The sequence below is a fragment of the Chelonoidis abingdonii genome, chromosome 2 (assembly GCF_003597395.2).
Source record: "Chelonoidis abingdonii isolate Lonesome George chromosome 2, CheloAbing_2.0, whole genome shotgun sequence".
Taxonomy (NCBI): Eukaryota; Metazoa; Chordata; order Testudines; family Testudinidae; genus Chelonoidis; species Chelonoidis abingdonii.
Window position 1 is genome coordinate 33,121,327 of NC_133770.1, and position 15,165 is coordinate 33,136,491.

At 40.1% G+C, this 15,165-nt stretch overlaps 1 protein-coding gene across 24 annotated transcripts in view; it reads right to left on the minus strand.

Annotated features, from left to right (window-relative positions):
- SVIL (supervillin) overlaps nucleotides 1–15,165 on the minus strand; it is a 248,950-nt gene that overhangs the window by 36,567 nt on the left and 197,218 nt on the right. For 7 of the 24 annotated variants that reach the window (XM_075062240.1, XM_032785321.2, XM_032785337.2 and 4 more), the window contains 4 exons: nucleotides 12,150–12,197; nucleotides 11,499–11,576; nucleotides 10,796–10,864; nucleotides 1,671–1,821 (listed from right to left, as the gene is read on the minus strand). In XM_075062240.1, coding sequence (XP_074918341.1) covers nucleotides 1,671–1,821; nucleotides 10,796–10,864; nucleotides 11,499–11,576; nucleotides 12,150–12,197 — 346 coding nt within the window. The remainder of the gene's footprint in view (nucleotides 1–1,670; nucleotides 1,822–10,795; nucleotides 10,865–11,498; nucleotides 11,577–12,149; nucleotides 12,198–15,165) is intronic. The other 17 variants (XM_075062243.1, XM_032785336.2, XM_075062241.1 and 14 more) reach the window with 12 other exon arrangements.

Sequence of the window (15,165 nt, forward strand, 5' to 3'; positions counted from 1 at the left end):
GGGACCTCAGGAGGTCATCTAGTCCAACCTCCTGCTCCAAGCAGGACCAATTCCCAACTAAATCATCCTAGCCAGGGCTTTGTCAAGCCTGACCTTAAAAACCTGTAAGGAAGGAGATCCCACCATCTCCCTAAGTAACCTATTCTAGTGTTTCATAACCCTCCTAGTGAAAAAGATTTTCCTAATATCCAACCTAAACCTCTCCCCCTGCAGCTTGAGACCATTACTCCTTGTTCTGTCATCTGCTACCACTGAGAACAGTCTAGAACCATCCTCTTTGGAACCCCCTTTCAGGCAGTTGAAAGCAGCTATCAAAACCCCCCTCTTTCTTCTCTTCTGCAGACTAAACAATCCCAGTTCCCTCAGCCTCTCCTCATAAGTCATGTGCCCCAGCCCCCTAATCATTTTTGTTGCCCTCCACTGGACTCTCTCCAATTTTAGTTTGGCCAGAGGCACAGGAGACTTCTATAGCTTGAGTAGGCTGAAGGACAGTAGGGGAAAACTGAAGTACAAGTGCCACAGCTAGCCAGGAGGGGGTGTACTGGAGTAGCAACCACAGACCAATGCAAGATGAGCCCACAGGAGTTAGGGCACTCTCCTGCAACATGGGAATGCCAAGTCCAAACCCCTCCTTTGCTTTTACATTACAAAATTTCCCACAAATAGAAACAAAATGTTTCCTTTTGTGTCAAACATTTTTTATTTGACCCAAACCCGAATGTGTGTTGATTTTTCAGAACTGCCAATAAAAACAAACAAACAAAAAAACCAGTTACTTGCCCAGCTCTGTCCTGGAGATCCGTTCTATTTTCTATTGAGATGTGGCCCACTCTGTACTATGGTGACACACAGGGATGCTAATAAGAGTGATATTTCTGGCCCTGGTTTCACAACATGGTGAAGATGGCAGAAAGTTAGTGTGGCAGGGACCAGCATCCATTGACACCACTGGCTACCTTTCTAGGCCCACTGACTAAAGAGGGTGAGCCTTTCTTGATATTTTGACTTTTACACGGACAATCTGTACAGATCCCTATTCAATTTAGGATCAGAAACAAGGGTTTTGTGGTTGGCTGATTCTATGATTCTAAGAGACCCCAATTATTTGTTCTCTGCAGAAAATCTGCTGTAAATCCTTCAGCTAATTATGGTATCCCAAGGATACCAGCGTAACAGTAAAGTTACTAGTGAATTCTGTTTCATAGCCTAAATGCAACTCACTGGAAAAGAAAAAAATCAGTAGATGTTCATTTGCTAAATATTTTGAGAGATTCTTGCAAAAAGCAGTCAGTTACAGGTCAATAGCTAACTCTCTCAGTTCTTAATGAGACAGAGCACTTTGATTGTCAAATGAGAGTTATGTAATAAAGGGAAATCCAATTGTGCCCTCTGGTTAGGACTGGGGACAAAAACTGAACATTAGTATGAGTGTACAAACAATTTACTATTGAGCTTCATAACAACTGGATGCAACTGCAAACAATGCAGGAGAAAATGACCAACAGAAGCACTCACTGGAAGTTACAACAAACAGCACAATGACATTTAGCTGAAGATAAACAGCCCTCTCTTGCTAAACATGAATACCATTTCTGTTCAAGATTAGCCTTTCATTTTGACGAGGTAGAGAAGCAGTGGCTTATTTATATGTGGATGATTTCTTTACAGACCTTTTTTTACCATCCGGCCAGCTACAGTGAATTGGCTAGAGTCATTGGCTGCTCCTTTACCCTTTGTCTTCCAGGCTTCTTCCCGAACAGTAATCAGGTGTTTTCTCTCTTCAATAGTCATTTGACTCTCACGGCTATCTGCCACTTTCTGCTTTTTGAGAAATGAAGAAATAAGAGTTTAACTGCTGTAAACTCTGCAATACATAACAACGAATAGGAGAAACATTTCAACCGCTATACTCTAAATTGAGAGAAAAGCGATACATGTTACAAAGGAACATCCATAGATGCTACAGCCCAGGGACCCTGCACCTTAAAAAGCTTTATTGTTTTGCTACCCTATTAGAGTAGTAAGATGAAATTTCAGTCAATGGCATATCTTGGTTCAGGAAATTGACATCATTCACTCACTGCAAGACAATTAGCCTAGCTTTAATAAAAATTAATACATTGATTAATAATGTTAAAACTTCAAGTGGTTTAAATTTTCTACATTATTGTACTGCTGAAATATTTCCTGGTAATCTGTTTGACTAATTTCTGTGAGAAGCTTCCAAATGTGAATTCCTAAGTAGCACAGTGGATTATAAATAGAATTTTTAACCTCTGAGTTTAATGATTTGTAATTCAGTCTCTAGCTGTACATTCTCCAAGCCGGCTTAGCAGCCTCGTCGCGAGAGGCTGATCACTTTGGGATCTGCGCCAGCTTGTTCTTTTGGAATAATTTTATTCTGTGATCATTCAAATGCCTTTTTTCTCACCCCCATGGAGCTTTTGCCAGTTTGCTTTAAGAGAGAGAGACTTTCAGTAGCTTCAGTGATTAGAAACAGCTATGAGCAGGAACTATTTCAGTGACCTCCATTCATACAGGAAACTGGGGAAGAAGGTACATGAAGTAGGAAAAAAAGCCACCATAAATTTTTATCTCCTCTTAGCTGAGTCAGGTCAGAGAATCAATTCAGTTAAAAAAGAGCCTGACTCATGATTTTTGAATGCTTGAGTTGACAATACTGAATGAATTAAACACAGTTCAATACTTTTAAGGGACCAGTAGCGTGACTATAGAGGCAGGTAGACAGGGAAGGAATTCAATGTAACTAAGAATTTATCTGAAAAGATAAAGAATCATCCACCAGTAGCAAGAGGAATTACAGAGTAAGAAGCAGCTAACACAAGGATTGGAAGCTCCCTCTCTTTCCCCAGCTTTCTGTGCCTCTTCCATAGACCTCTGCACAATTGTGTTTGTTTGGAGTTCAATAGAAATGTTAACGGCTAGGCAGCCAGACATTTTGATATCAAGATATATGACAACTTGGATAAAATATTCAGAGTGTGGTCCAATCTTTTCAATGCTGTGGGCTAGTTGCTAGTTTTGGGGCACCTTGGTGGGTTACATACAAAAATATTATTCCAGATTTTAGAATCAGATTTTTATTAAGGTCATGATTTATTTTAGCCTTAGAAAAATATTAAAATAAAATGAATCTTATCAGAGACTAGCACATCTCAGTCAGAACACTGAGGAATTTTTTTCCCTTGCACTACAGTTCCAATGTCACTATCAATATTCTTAGTGGCAAGCCAGAGGCAGCAGCAAGGGTGTCACTCTCCAACACCTTGCGATGTTTTGACTTCACATGTTATTTCATGACAGAATGTGCTTTTGCAAACCTATGTGCTTCCCAATATTGAGCACAGCTTCAGCACAGGAAGCCTTTGAACTAAGGACAAGTTTCCAGAAGTTTTCACATACTCCACTCCTCTTTGAAAGAAACCAAGCATAAATCAGCCATTCACACAGCTGTAGCTAAAGATCTTGTGGTGGCTTCTCAACTGGTACCTCCACTGGATTGTTGAACAGCTGACTGCTGGATCTCAGACTCTCAAAATCTGCAAATTTGGTGCTGAACTCTGCTGAGATAGCCAATATAATTGTCAAGAAGCTGTGAAGACCAGCAACAGTCTCAGCTGAGAGATCCTTGCATGATGGATATAATGGGTGATGCCACGCTTCTGAAGAGTCCAAGCTTTCTGTGAAAACATGGCCCATAAAAGTGTAGAAATATTCTGATCTTCACCTTGCTGATGGAGACTGAGTGAATTGAGATGAGCTGGTTACGTCTGTTAGGAAGGCCAGCGAGCACAGAAATGCCCAGTCTTCCAACTGCTCTTGACACTGGGCAGTGTTGCTTACATCTTCTTTCAGAACAGCAAGAATCTCCTTTCTGAGTGAAAAAAAATGTTGCAGGTACTTCCCCCCCTCTCAGCCACTGAACTTGTGACTGGAGATGCAAATCCCACATTCTACATTCAATTCCTCAAGGAGGCGGATGCAATTTTTGTGCCTCTGTGCTCTGTTTCCTCCACAGATGATGTTGACTGTTTGTATTACACTGGTCATCACACCATTAATTTTAACAGATTTCCCACAAACTGCCTCCATTTCCAATTCCATTTTCTCTCAGCAAACCTACAGATCTGCTTTTACTGCCAGTCGTGGCTTATGCACTATCTGTGACAACGTAGCAGCACTGTTGGAAGCCATCATATTTGCTCATAGCAGAAACAAGTAAATATCTGCCCCCTTTGTACTGCACTTGTTTGGAACTAGCTCCAGTAACTATTAATGCATGAAGAAATCCTCATCAATGCTTCAGATGAAAAGCAGTAACTGTCTGATATCACCGAAGTCAGTAATCTTGTCTGGAGCTAATCTAATGAAAAGCACTCACCAACTGTCTTCAATTTTGAGGACACAGGATCGTTCACATTTATTCTCCTAGCTACAGTAATGACACACTCAAAATTCTTTGCCATTTTTTCCATTCCCAATGGATGAGCCAGTTTGATAGCATAGATTTTTACCACATCACCATCCTTAAAAGGCATTTTAGATTTCACTAGCTCAGGGCACACCTCCTAAGAGGCAGTCAGACTTGAAGTTAGTACAGCTGCAGGTTTCATCAGTACGTTTCTCTGCTTCTGAAGTTTGCTTTTCAAGACCTTAATAGAGCAGCAAGTGACTCTCCAGGGTACTTCTCGCATTTTTCCTTGTGAAGTATGTTGTAATGTCAACTGCTTTGTACTTCTTCAACACAGCTATCACTTTCAAGTGCACGAGACACTGTGGTTATCCATTACATTCACCGAACAAGTAGTCATCTTCCCATTTACCTTGAAATGCTCTGTTTTCTGCATTCACTTTTCTTTTATTGCTAGCAGCCATTACAATTACTTGCACTTGAGAGAAACCGGTTAGTCCTCATTATCTGAGACTGAGTGCTCTAGGTGTGGGTATCATGGGAAGGGCCGGTTACGTCTACCTTTACTCTCCTGCTGCTGCAGCTCACCAGCTGCCTTCCTTCACCCTCTGCTACTATACTGAAGTGCTGTTCTTTACTGTGTGTGCTGGAGGAAGACCGGCTCTACAACACTGCATCCTGTGCATGGTATGGTCTATCCCATATAGTGCTTGCAAGGTCACACTTCATGGAGGATGTCATTTTGTCTCCACATGTTGATTGTGCTGCAAATAGGGTGACCAAATCACCCAGGTCAAATATTGGGACGCAGGGGGGCGGGGCGGGAGCAGAGGGGAAAAAAAATGGTGGCAGAGCAAAAAAAAAAAAAAATTCCTGACCCCTGATTCCTCCTCCCTCTGCAAGTGCTGGAGGGAGGCCCAAGAGACTCAGGGGAGTGCGGGGCTGGGGTGAGTGTAAGTCTGGCCTGGCCCTGAGCAAGGACTCAGGCACGATACCTCGAGGGAGAGTAGGGGGTGGCCTGCGGGGCCAGGCGGCGGCTGTTCTCCCCACCTGGGCAGTGGGGCTTGGGAGCAGCTGCTGCTGCAGCTCCCACTGCCGCCGGGGGGAGGAAGCAGCTGCTGGCCAAGCTCGATGGCTACAGCTCTGGCACCCATGAACCCCCTGAGCCCAGGCCTGCTGCGGGGACCCAGTGTGCACACTGCGCGCACTCAGCCCCTGGTCAGTCACGTCTGGGCTGGCTGCCCAGCTGGTGCAATCCCGTGGGTGGCCCCGAAGTGGGGGCAGCAGGCCCCAGCCCCCAAATCCCGCTTGGGTCCCGCAGGGGAACGAATGGGGCTGGGCTGCCGATGCGTCCGCCGTGGGATTGCACCAGCTGGGCAGCCAGCCCAGATGCGACTGGCTAGGGGCTGGGCGCAGCGTGCGCGCTGCTGGGTCCCCACAGCAGGCCTGGGCTTGGGGTGTTCGGGCCCAAGTGCCAAAGCCTCAGGTGCCAAGCGCCACATGCTTGGCCACTTCCTCCCCCCGTGGCAGTGGGAGCTGCAGAAGCAGCTGCTCTCGAGTCCCGCTGCCCAGGTGGGGAGAATAGCTGCTGCCTGGCCCCGCAGGCCACCCCCTACTCTCTCTCCAGGTACTGCACATGAGTCCTGCCTGCTCGGGGCCAGGCCGGACTCACACTCACCCCGGCCCCGCACTCCCCTGCGTCTCCTGGGCATGGCGAGCTTGGCAAGAGGCGGGGATTTGGGGAGGGAGCCAATGGGGGAAGGAGGAGGAGGAGGAGGGAGGGCGCAAGCTCTTCTGGGGTCTGGAGCCTTTGCTTGTTTGTCCAGTGTCCCAACCTAACATTGGTCAGGATGCGGGACAAACAAACAAATATTAGGACAGTTCCGATAAAATCGGGACGTCTGGTCACCCCAGCTGCAGAGCACCATTTCACATACTGTGCAAATGCGCTGTTCCAGGCATCTGCTGCTGCGGGAGAGGCCACCTCAGAAGGCCTCAGAGGGTGGATGGAATTGTCCAATGGGCTGAATTCCGCCTGAGCGCTGCCAGTTAAACCACCATCAAGGTATGACAATGACCTTACATTTACATAGTGCATTTCATCCAGAAGGACCCCAGAATAGTTTACAGACTATAAGAAACATTTCATGCCCCACAGGAAGTGCAGCCACCTCTGGAGTGAATTGTTGGTTTCCTAGATCACAGCAACATTCCATAGGAGATCTGGGCAGGAAATGAATAGTGATCCTACTGAAACCACAAGGGGATTTTATATGCAAAGTGAATACTGAAATTATAATTTGGCAAGAACTCTGGCATTAACACAACCTTATTTATGTGGAAAAAAATCAAGTGGCTTTTTGGGGAAAAAACACCCCAAAAAACCCCAAGTTGGTTGAAGGACTGCACCTGTGCTTCTTGGCTACTGAAAATTCAGAAGGGCAGAAACAGGAATGCTTATGGATCAGTGTACTGACAAATTTCAAGATGGGGGTAATGGTGAGTTTAGACTACCACATCAGACAAGGGACCGGGATAAGTGCCTCATTAAACGTTTATCCGTAATGTGTAGAAAGAAAAATGTCACTGGGGATTTCAATCTGGGAGACATATGTTGGAGGTTCCATGTTTCCTCTGGTCAACCATCTTTGGAATTTTTAAAATTATAGTTGATAATTTTCCAACTCAAGTAGTATTGCAACCAATTTGGGGTAATTCCATACTCAATCTCATTCTGATGGAGAAAGTTTAATTGATTATTGAACTAAAAACTGTTGGTTTCACATATGCAAGTGTTCATGATCTGATTTTATATACTATCTGCAAACAGAATATTGTATCAACCAGTAGCATATACACACTTATACACATAGTCTTTAAAAAAAAGCCAGTTTCCCAAAGCTGAAAACTATTATATGAGTGGGACAAAATATTTAAACATAAAAATGTGAATCATAATTGGGAATTAATGTTTTTAGAGGCCCAAATAAGACAATTCCAGGCATGGAAGACGGCTTCTTTGGTTAAAAACATCCTAGTGAAGAGGAGAGATGAAGACAGCAATAGAAAATAAAAAATATCTAAAATGGAAAAATGGAGAAGCTTATAGCAATGAATACAAATCAGTATTTAGGAAATACAGACAACTGATAAGGTAAGCTAAAGATCTCAATGAAAAATCTTCAGCCAGTAGGGTTAAAAACAATAAGACATTCTTTAAAATATACCTGTAACAAATTAAATTCTAGCAATGGTATAGATCCAACTGTAGATGAGGATAATAAAATTATCAGTCAGGATGCAGAAAAGGCAAAATATTCAATACATATTTCTTTTTTGTATTAAAAAAGCAGGATCATGTATTCAAATCTTCTAGTAATAATGAAACAATTTCTGTTTCATCACTAACGAGGGAGGATGTTAAACACCAACTACTAAACATTTTTTAAATTGGCATGTAGAACTTATTGTTTTTGATGAGATCACAAATTTGCCCAATGAAGGTAATTGTGTGGACATAATATACTTAAAGCTTCTGTAACCCATTTGACGCAGCCATGCATGATCTTCTGAAAGAGTTAGCACTATACAAAAGTCAATGCAGCACATGTTAAATAGATTTTAAACTGTTTAACAGATAGATTGAAAAATTAATTGTAAATGGGAAGTATTCAATGGAGGTATTTCTAGTGGGTTGCTGTAGGAATCTGTTCTTGGCCCCTAATGAGGAGACAGGTCATTTACACTGACTGGCCTTGATTGCTTCGTAAGGAGGACTCATTTGAGTAACAGTCAAATGCAAGATCACAGATCTAGGAACAAAGAACAGAATGGGGGACTGTATCCTTGAAAACAGTGTCTCTGAAAAAGACTTAGAGGTCATGGTAGATAAATAATGAAGCATGAGTTCACAGCATGCTGCTGTAGTTAAAGCAGCTGACATAATCCTCGGATGTATAAATAGGGAAGTATGAGTAGGAAGGTACTCTAATCTGTACAAGGGATTAGTGAGACCATTGCTGGAAAATTGTGTCCTGTTCTAGTGTTCACACTTCAAAAAGGATGTTGACAAATTGGAAATGGTTCATAAAAGAGCTATGAGAATGATTTGATATCTGGAAAACATGCCTTATGGTGAGAGATAAAGCAGCTCAATCTATTTATTTTTTTCAAGAGAAGTTTACAAGATGACTTGATCATGATACACAAGTACCTTCATGGGAAGAGACTTTGGATACCAGGGGGCTCTTTAACAGAAAAAGGCATGATGTGACCCAATGGTTGAAGCTGAAACTGGACAAATTCAGACTTAAAAATAAGGTAAAAATTTTAACAGTGAGGGTAGTTAACTATCGGAACAACTACATGGAGATGTGGTGGATTCTCTATCACTGGAAGGTTTTAAAGCAAGACTCTATATCTTCCTAAAAGATATGGTCTAGCTTAAAATACAAGTTGCAGGCTTGATGCAGGAACTACTAAATGAGGCATAACCTCCACAGGTTAGACTAGATGATCATGATTGTCCCTTCTGCATTAAAATCTATAGCAGCACAATTCCAGAACATGATGTGCTTCGACATCTATTCAGTATCAATTCTGAGGGAAGAATGGCTTACAGCTAAGTAAATGCAGCACTTCCTGCAACACTGGATCTTCCCATCCACATCATGTCTCTCCTTGCCTTATGAGATCACAACCCAAGGTGATACAGCTGCATGTATGTTTGAATGCAAAAGATAAATACAATCCATTAATTCTCTTAAGGATGGCAACCACTAAGATTGTCTCTGCCTGAAAGGAAGAGACTGAATGAAGTGATGAGAAACATCAAAACGTAGTTTTTAAAAGAACAAGAACTTCCTTTAAACTGTACTCTGTGAATTGTGCAGAGGAGTAGGAAGAAAGGTGCTAGTTTAGCTTGTAAAGCAGAGAACAGCAGGAACAGAGCTTCCAAAATATGTAGCGCATGAGAAAAAGCCAATGGATTTAAGAATTGGAGGGTGGGAGAGGATTACAATTTAGGAATTATTTTTGATTCCTATACAACTTTATAGTAGCATAGCCCTTTTTCCTGTTCATAAGTGGTCTCTGTGAGCAAAAGTCAATTTTTATTAGACTGTTTGCTATTTGAAGTTATTTGATTAATGTTTTGTGCAGACACCATGCAGACTGCCCTTGCGGCAGTTTGTGTATACCTTGAAAATTTAATATTACCAGTCCAATATTTGAACAGACTTACACGTACCTAAGGTGCAGCTCAGTGGTTTGAGCATTGGCCTGCTAAACTCAAGAGTTGTGAGTTCAATCCTTGAGGGCCATTTAGGGATCTGGGGCAAAAATCTGTCTGGGGATTGGTCTTGTTTTGAACAGGGCGTTGGACTAGATGACTGTCTGAGGTCCATTCCAACCTTGATATTCTATGATTCTAAAGATTAATATATTTGTTGCCTTATTATGACCTCTTCTTTATAAACTATGAATTTAATGTAGTCACAAAACTAGTTTTAGCAAATTTCAGCTGCAGGCCCAAAATTAGAGGTTTTATTTTGGCTAAACCATTGGTAAAGACAAAACTTCACTCATACAAATAGTCATGAAAAGCTAATAGAAGTGGTATGAGTTGTGGTCAATGTGAAGCTTTATTTAGAAACTCCAGAAGAGTGTGGACAGTTTTTCATTTGTTCTTTCTCTCAGTAATATATATCTTACTCAAAGGCATGCAGCCATACTACAACCATGTATTTTAAATATGACAATCACAGCACATGCTGCAACTAGTATATAATCTGGAGAAAAGCTCAAAGGTTGTCCTATAATGCTTCAACCATAGATTTGTCCTGGGAGGTAGAGGACAGGGTGATGATAAAAAACAAGATCAGAGCTCCCAGATCTGCTCAGATCTTCAAATTAACTGTTCTTTCACCTTCTTTCAGATTTCTTTTAACTCTATTTTATATGTTCAATCCTCCTTCTCACCCTCCCACTCCCATTTTTCGCATATCTCTTCTGAAGGAGGGCTGGTATTCTGGTTCTGCTCACTCTGACTGCTGTACTAGGTTGGTTAAATAAGAGGCTGAGAGAAAGTGAATTACATTAAAAGTCCTCATTAACTATGAACTGCTTTTAAATTAGTTCTTTAAAAAACTTGTTTAGAATATGGACCTGGAATTCCTTTATATAGACGTATTTTGCAATGTCATATGACATACTCCTAACATTTACTAGAACAGCAAAAGAATGCTGTTACCAACCAAAGCATCCATTTGATCATGCTAATTTGCTTTGGGAATGTGTTTTAAAATAATTTTTTCTGTCTCACTCCTCCTTCAACTAAAACAGGAAGTTTATGCAATATTTCACCTTCCATCTCCAAGGATGCCGTTCATCAAAGACCAGGGGGCTTGATTCTCTCAAACTAGAACTACTGACCTTAAAGGAAGAGAAACAGAAGAGTGAGGAAAGACAGGAGAGTCAGAAAACAGAAGCAGGATGTGCCAATCTTAACAAAATCTTTTAGAAAAAGAGTAGTGAATGCAATGTAGGAAAAACATCTCTGGAGGAAACCAGAGCATGAAATAAAAACCATCTACGACAGACTGCTTTGTTCATTTAATGAATTGAAATGTGATCAGTTTTTTATTATTATATATTTTTCATAAAAACTTAATTCAAAGAGAGGCAGGATGCACTGCAGTTATTGTAAGAAGCAAAAATGCATAGCATTTAGGAACTACTCCATTCATAATCCTATTTAGTGAGTTTCTAATGATTCATGGTACTATAAGTGAACACACTTACATCCTTGGGCAGACTGTATTTAGCCTGATTTAGTTTAATCATCTGTAAGCTAAAAGATAAATGCAATTTTTAGAGATGTAGTTTAATAAAAATACTTAATGGAATTTAAGTTGGTGGAAAGTATGTAGTATAGGGACTTGTTATGGTACATTTCTTTAGAGAAGTATTTACTAGGCAGAATATATAGTAGTTTCCCACACAACTAAGTACTCTAAGTGATCAGGAATTCCAACAACCACGTAAAAGTGTGCAAGCTTTTGCTCACCTGATGAATAGGTACAAAAGGATGAAATTTATGGGCAACAGGTATAGCAGGAGAATAAGTAGAAGCATAGACAGGTTCCTATGGTAGGGGCAAAGCACAGCAAGAGAATTAGAGGAGGGAAGGAAATGAATTGTCAGACAATGGAGGAAAAATTAAGTGATTTCTTAAAAAAAAATAAAAAAAAAATTACTTATTGCAATTCCAACCCTAATCTTTTAGAAACATTTTTCCTATTGAAAAGTCAGTGCAAGAAAAAGTTTCACATAACAGCATGTTTACCACAGCCATTTCATGCAGTAATTAAACAAATTAGTGACAATATTGCAGCAATTTGATGTGAAACTGAGCTGCACACACAGGAGAAACATTTTTCACACTCAGATGTTTTTAATGGTCTCTGCTTTCATGATCCATTAAATTACTGAAGCATGTCTAGCGCAACATGAATGTTTCCACTGGAAGGTGCCCTCAGCCCTTACTGGAATAAGGAACCATGTATCTTCCAGATAAAATGAAGCAACGTTTTCTAAAACTTGAATACAAATTGGAAAGATGTCTGGAGGGAAAAACTAACACACAGCACCCAGCAAAAGCGAATTCACTACTTTAGCCCAAGTCTAGAATAGCTCCTAACAGTACAGTCAGGCTTACCCAAAGCTGATTAGACACGGTATTATCATCTGTAATTCCTCCTTCTTCCTACAGGTTAAAAACAAACAGGAAACATTGCACAGAACGTTGGAAACGTGCAGTTCATTAGAGAGCAGCTCACTCACACTCCAGTGACTAGTGCTTCAGGTACAATTAGAACTGTGTACATGCACATCCAGTAGATGCTATGTATATAAAAATCTTTATGTTGTTACCAAAACAAGAGAAATTATTTGTCTGGAGGCACACACTTTTTTTTTTTTTTTTTTTTAAAGGGTTTACCCCATCAGGGTTTTATAAGCATCATCCTCAGAGTAATTCTGAATCATGACAACAGTAAACAAATGCTTTTAGCAATGTAACAGATTACAGTATAAGTTTGCAGGAACTTGCTGTGGGAACTAACCACATTTCAAACTTGATTCACTGTTTTAAAACTACTGCAGCATAGTTGGGGGAAAAATAAATATACACTAATTTGGGACACTAAGTAGATTTAAACTTAAAATGGCTATGACATAGGAATTTTCATTCCAGTAAAATGTTGTGCTTTTGATGCTAACAAGGGTTTTAATTTGTGTTTTTATTTTTCATGGGAAACAACCCCTCATTCCCCTGAAAACCAATGACCTGTTACCCAACCTGATAGACTGATACAACAACATACTAAATCCAATCTGTTATATCTCTAAATAATTTGGATTCCGTATGTGAAGGCACTTCATCTTTTTATCAGGCTGGGAACTATGCAGACCATCTACTAGTACATAGGGTACTCTATAAATTGTATGAATAGGCTCCACAGTACACATGAAGAACTAAAAATTCTCACAACAAATTTCAATCTAATATAAGCATATACAGAATACACTAGGATAGTTCATTTTAAAAAATGTTTATTTTTCTTCTTGTAAACTGTAACTCTTCCAGAACTTCTCAAGCGCCTCCATTTTATCATTTCTTCTCTATATTATTCTTTCATCTGAGGACATGAGGGCAAGTTCCTCTGGAACTGTATGTCTCTTCAAAGTTTTAAACTACATGTACATTACTGGAACATTTCTAAGAAACTTAATTTCTGGAGTATTGGAAAGATCTGATCTGTAGACAATTAACTGCCTATTCATAATTTAAGCATTTTGATTAAAATTGATTGACTGTACACAGTTAGTAAACCCATTCTAATTTGTGGAATTTGAATCTTACTACCTGCATGGTTTATTTTTTTAAAAGGCTTTTGACAAACTTGACAACTTACATGTTTACACACCATGCGACAATAATCAAGCCCTCTAATGCAAGGTTAGTAAGTTGTGCCACATGCTCTTTAAAACTGCATCCAAGCATGTTAATCAGTAAAATTGGACAAATTAGTAGCATTTGGAAAATCCACGCCTTATTTTGAATACGAACAAGCAAGTGCTATGAACGTAACTTATTCCCTGCTGTTGAGACAAGATTCTAGTAACCAAAGACTGTATTCTTTACTAGTTCAAAGTTTAGCAGTCAATACAACTCCTGTACTCCTGCAATTCCAACAGATAGACTGCACACTTTTAAAAAGGAGAATGCGAGCTATACCCAACACACAGATGTTTTGTAGAGTGAAGTACTGTTTTGTGGTCTTCCAGAATCGGGACAGTTTTACTATAACTGCCATTTTGGCTTCAAGGCCAGTTTGTAACAACATTTACAGTAGATTCTAACAGAAGACAGTAAGGTTAAAAGTGATTTCAAAACTTTACAGAGTCAGACAGTACTATACAGACCTATAATACCTTTAGAAACACAAAATACTTCTAGTGAAGCTTTACATTTAAATTGCTTTGTGCACCAGCATCACTGATGTCAGTACAGTTCTGGGAATTATCAAATGCTGCAGTACAAATAAGACTGCCACAAAGTCAGATTTTTGTATTGTGTCTTCATTCAGGTAGGCTCAGGCTTCATCAGTAGCTTGGTGGGAGTGATAAACCTTCAACATAGCGCCTGCCTATTTTGAGGCTAATACTGTGCAATGCCAGAACACTCATTTTTTCCTCAGGACAAGCTGCTAGTATGATCATATCCAAGCCCGAACACACTTCAAGGCACTTCATACTTATTTTGGCCTGGTGTTGAACTAAATCCTAGCACTAGGAACGATATGCTCATTGATAGCTGCTGGGGAGCCATCTGCAAGAATGTTTTTTTGGTTTTACACTAGCTTGGCTACTTTAAGTTCACTGGTGATTCTCTTAAGTTGCTTTCTTCTGGAGGATGTTACTAGTGTGACCTTAAAGGTGGTGATTTTGTAGCCTGAACTGTTGCACTGTGAGATCAAAATTAAGTTTGCTTTATCAACCATGCAAAGCACTACATATTTTAAAAATAGTCTACTAGAGAAAAATACAGCCACAAATGGTTCTTTGATTCTTTTCTTAGTCTTATTGTGCAGGTAACAGATGTTTCAGACACATTCACTTATGATTCAGGTGCTCGTGGATACACAAAAAAAAGTTATTTCAGTAAGGGCAGATTGATCACCAACCCTACCCTTACTCTCATACTGATGGGAATAGGACATATATTCTACTATTGGCTGGGTACCTGCATTGACTATTTAATAAAAACAACATTTTTATTATTAACTAATAAGACAAAGATTCTTGACCCAACTGATAAAGAGCATATTATAAGCAAGACAAAAAAAACCAACCACTAGTCTGGAGGTTACTGGTGGCCCTGGCTACTCACTAACAGCCAGGACTATATAAGGTTCTCATAAAGAGAAGTAATTCATGGGTATTCTAATATTTGCACTTTAACAACTAGTACTTGGTTCCATCAGAACTACTGAAAATACTTTTCTGTGCATGAAGACAACAAAAGGTCATCCAAAGATTTAAAAGTTATTTCTCATTAGAAAATCCCTAAACTTAAAATCTTAAAACCATTTAATGTTAAATAGCAAGAAATATCCATATAAGTTAAATAGCTAAGCTGAAACCTGTTCTTGATTTTGTGAACATGTGAA